Below are 4,483 nucleotides of genomic sequence, written 5' to 3' on the forward strand. Positions count from 1 at the left end.
TCTCCAGTGGTGGCTATCTTCCTCGGCCTTCAGCAGCAAAGCCCACTGTCTAACCTGTGCGCGCTTCATGTCTTGGCCCGTTTTGTAGACATCGTCCTACAAACCCCTCATTTTAGCGATATCACTTACGATGAGTCTCAGATGCGAGAGCATGCGTACGATTGCATTATTAATGACAGGATATCGCCTTTCCCGCGAGCATCCGCGACGGACGCTGTAGGGATTCGGAAATCCGTGTCGTCTCCAGTCTTGTTTTGATCAACTATTTTGTCTTCCGTTCCACTGTTTCATTGCGAGGGATTGAGTTTTCAATCCGTTAACAACTAGCTGAAATACGCGATTTCCATAAGCAAAGCGTTTGAATTCATAGTAGCGACTGTAGAAGAAGTGCGGTAACCTTGTTGTTGAACAATTCTGGTAGTAGGCAGGCTGCCTCAGACAGCAAGTCCTAATGTCTGTTCCTGTTGAACATGAACGAATACAACTTCTATACTGAACTCCTGGATGACCCGGAGTAACTGCTAAGGAAGCGCACCAGCTAAGTTAGGCAGGCTTACTGGCCCGAGCATACCTCAATCGTGTCTCAGCAAAAACTATCTCAGTCTAACTGAGTCAGTGAAATCCAACACCAAATACGTAGCAGAGCATGTATATGTCGCTCGCTATGTTAATCGATTACAAACCTTTGGTTGGTGTTGGATTACAGTCAGTTATAAAATCATCTTGATGAACTTCAGATTTGAACCTTGGACATTCGATATCCAGCACCACCGCCTAACCGCTAGACCAACCGCTCGATACAACACATAAATCGTAAGAGCCTCTTACTAAGAGGACCTTGAATTGAATTTTGTCGGCGCGCGCCGCGGGCGCGCGCTCGTTCCTTCACTGTTTTGAGGGTTCGAGGGTAATATTTTCCGGTTCACCATTTTCAGGATTCACTGTTTTCACGGACAACCCACTGTTTTCACGGACAACCGACGTAACTGAAGCTAGCCCAAGCGTTTCATCGGGCGTGCGATGGATATTATCGTGTGACACAATCTGTCCCCCGATATTCCGGATCTATGTGGATTCTGACCGATTGAGAATCCAGAGACAATAAAGCCTTCGGTTGTGGTTTGCCCACCATCAACCGCGAACGCTACCTCCCCCACTCCCGTATCCGATGGGGTTGGACTTCGCATGGATCAGAATGGCTATCATCGGTCCGATTGGGTGGGATTGAACGTGAGCTGCCGGGCCACAGACCGCTACTTCGATTCATACGACATATCCTCGATGGTCAGTCACATCACGAGTATCTGCAACTGATCCATAATCAATTTAATGACCCTCGACGTGAATTCGGAACAATCTAACCTACACAATGGAAGCTCACTAGACTCTAAGGACAGATAACACAGGTGCACCGCATGGAATCTTATTATGGCTCGATAGAAGACACAATACAAACTCAGTGTCAAGGGCCTGTCTTCTGAGCTCATCTTGTCCACTCAAAGCTGATTGACTTTACTCCTGAGTCTGAGAGATATGTAGGGGCTACTGCCGCAGAGACCAGTATGAAGATAAGCATGATACGTCGGGTGGCTGTATCAACAACCCGTTTCATTGAGTGGGCTATAATTCTATCTCAGCTTATATCTGTCTATCACCAATGCCGTCCACCACTCTTAGGGCGATGACCACTGCTGATTGTGACTTCCTTGACGCTGCTCGCAGAGGGGACTTTGTCACTTGCAAGGCCATCAGGGACAATGATGGTAGTAGTCGTAGTAGTGGTAGTAGTAGTACTGATCTCTCGAGCCACTGCTGCACTACTACAGCATCATCATCATTTAGAGTCCGTCGACATCAACACAGTATCTCCTGATACCGGTATGAGCGCTGCTCACTACTGTGTTTTAGATGGAGGTGATCGTGATGTGATGGAATGGTTGCATAAGGAGGTAGTATAATCATCATCATGGCACATTGCCAGCGACTAATGCTGCTATACAGGGTATAGATTGGCTCGCTAAAGACCTCGATAACCGGACACCGTTGCAGTTTGCCATTCAAAGATCAGCACAAAGCGCGGTGGACTTTTTTGTTTCGAAGGTCTTCGAGTAATATACGTTCATGTCTACGTAAATACAGTTGTTTGTATTCGCAGTCCTATCGAGAGTATCTTCTTCGTTCACTTCGATGATCTGCCTTCCACTGACACTCTCATCAACATCATCAACGATCCTTCAATTTCCGAGAGGCAACTCACTCACATGTAAGACTACTACCAATGACGTCACCATTTTGTCGTTTACTCAACTGGAATTTGATCTGTTCAACACTTCTCCTAAATTTCAGCAATCATCAGTACCTGAATTGATCTCTGGGACGTTCAGCGTATTGCATACGATGGTATCTTTTCAGGTTTCCTCAGTTCAACGGTATGCAACTGTGTCACCTCCTCGCAGAGTGCTCTCGCAAGGATGCGTTGAACGCGGTATGTACAGAGTCGACAGCCCGTGTGCTGATGCCCTGTCCTGTCAGCTCGCGGCTCGCTTGAAGACTCCCTTATCGTCATTGTTGGACTGTGACGGCAACGGTTGTCTACACTACGCTACTGCGAATGCTCTTATTCGCCTACAGAGGAAAATGATGCCAGACTCCAGTGATGATGATGACGATGATGACGAGGAAGAAGAGGAAATGAAAGTCTTGTAATAGCAGCTGGGTTGTTAACATATGTATTGATGAACTGACAGTGTCCCCCCACCAGAAGCCCTACAGGAGGTTATCAACACCATGCAAGACCTCGTCAACATCCATGGCGTGGATGTTAATCAGGTCAACGATAGTGGTGATACGGCCAGCCATCTGGTAGTAATATTTCGTGCCGGTTTGGTTGTCCATTAGTGCGGTATGTGACATTTGAAGTGAAAATTTCCAGTAGAAGTGATACGCAGTGTCTATCTTCTTGGGTATGCATACTGTGTGAACCAAATCGTTATGCAGAGCAGTATTTTAACGCTTTCGGTTTTGGAGGTCAACTCTTAGTAATATCAACATGATAACAATGTGAGTCGATTGACAATGGAGCTCCACCTGTTTTACGTGAAGTGGCGTAAAACTCGGTGAAAAACGCGATACTCGCGGTATGCACTAGTCGTGAAATAGGTTTTTTCACTAGTGTTTTTCATATCACGGGTGAAACTCCGGTGTTTTTTGAAGCGTTCCGTAGTCTATAGTCGTACTAACCTCAATTTGAAGGGAGCCATCTCGAGAGTCTAGATATGCATAACTGTTTAGTTCACATTGCGAGGTTTCTAGCCCGAAATGTGGTACATGCCGTATACACTGCGAACCGAACCGTTATACTATACAAAGTATTCCTCATGGTAGCGATGTGAATCGAGTCACAATCGTACCTACAGCCAAATTCTTACGATCGTTACATTGCTCGGGTCATAGTTGTTACCTTGTATCTACGATCAGGTTGCCGGAGTGGCCCCTACTGGTGAGATAGCGCTAGCCTTCCTTCAGAGTCTGCATCAGCTTGGTGCTGACATGAGAGTTCGAAACTCCGACTCGCAATGTGTTGGTATGATACTAGCTGAAATGCATGGCAACGGGCCATGGGTCGACTGGATAGTCTCAGAGGCTGGTTGTGATGTCACAGCCGTGAGCTCTGAGGGCCTCACTATACAAGAATATGTAACGCTATAGAAATATTGTGAAGGGAAGACGTTCGTTCAGGCAGACGAGCATGACGAGGAATGGGATTCGTCGTCGTCATCATCATCAACATCGTCCAGTGATGTCCATTGTTGTATGGGAGGCCTGGGCGCTATCAAGGAGGAAGAAGAAGAGGAGGAGGATTATAGTGAAGATGACTGTGATGGAATCCAAGAGGCCGATTAACTATGTAAGGTCTATGGTTATTGCCAACAACCGATAGGGGGGAACATCCTAAATGGTTTCGATCTACGGCTGAAGTGTGTTTGGCCGCGAAGACTTGATTCAGATGCTCGATAGAAGGCCTGTCGTTGTCGGTGAAAGGTCGTCGGTTGGGGTATTCATCGATAACAACGTTAAACCCCTACGTATTACTTTACAGATTGTTTCTATACCAACTTGTTTGTTTCCTGTTCACGAGACTAGCCAGTTTATTCTTGTGTTGACAGCACCACACGACGGCTGTTTTCCTCTTAGCCTTCCTTATCGTTGTTACTTGGATGGCCGATCAGAGTTCCTCCAAAGGTTGGCAACTGTACAAAAGATTTACTACTTTCTACTTCGGCAGGGGAGGCAAATCGAACCTTGATGCTGATCGTCGATCCGAGTCCGATTCCTCTAATACTACTACCTCTTCAACTGACGGCAAGTGTTCTTCTGGTTTCGTCTATACTTATCTCAACTGGCTCTTCAAGCTGCGGTGGATTACCATACCAATTGTCATTGGTCTGGTGGTCGCAGGGGTCTTTGGTTTGATAGATGTATT

At 46.4% G+C, this 4,483-nt stretch overlaps 1 protein-coding gene across 1 annotated transcript; it reads left to right on the top strand.

Annotated features, from left to right (window-relative positions):
• Positions 1 to 1,635: 1,635 nt before the first annotated feature.
• Pmar_PMAR016622 (hypothetical protein) lies at positions 1,636 to 4,140 on the top strand. Its single transcript, XM_002771038.1, has 10 exons — positions 1,636 to 1,763; positions 1,843 to 1,949; positions 2,002 to 2,108; positions 2,156 to 2,263; positions 2,413 to 2,485; positions 2,533 to 2,702; positions 2,748 to 2,862; positions 3,478 to 3,696; positions 3,739 to 3,907; positions 4,007 to 4,140. The coding sequence occupies exons 1-9, from the start codon at positions 1,658 to 1,660 to the stop codon at positions 3,901 to 3,903; spliced, it is 1,170 nt and encodes a 389-aa protein (XP_002771084.1). The 5' UTR covers positions 1,636 to 1,657; the 3' UTR covers positions 3,904 to 3,907; positions 4,007 to 4,140.
• The last annotated feature ends 343 nt before the right edge of the window (positions 4,141 to 4,483 follow it).

The sequence above is a fragment of the Perkinsus marinus genome (genome assembly GCF_000006405.1).
Source record: "Perkinsus marinus ATCC 50983 genomic scaffold scf_1104296964022, whole genome shotgun sequence".
NCBI lineage: Eukaryota > Perkinsozoa > Perkinsida > Perkinsidae > Perkinsus > Perkinsus marinus.

Excerpts from the sequence above, each read along its gene's own strand:
- Pmar_PMAR016622 (XM_002771038.1), top strand. The coding sequence starts at position 1,658 with ATGCCGTCCACCACTCTTAGGGCGATGACCACTGCTGATTGTGACTTC. Across the intron at positions 2,109-2,155 it reads TTTGTTTCGAAGGTCTTCGA|TCCTATCGAGAGTATCTTCT; the intron begins GTAATATACGTT and ends TTGTATTCGCAG. Across the intron at positions 2,264-2,412 it reads GAGAGGCAACTCACTCACAT|GTTTCCTCAGTTCAACGGTA; the intron begins GTAAGACTACTA and ends GTATCTTTTCAG.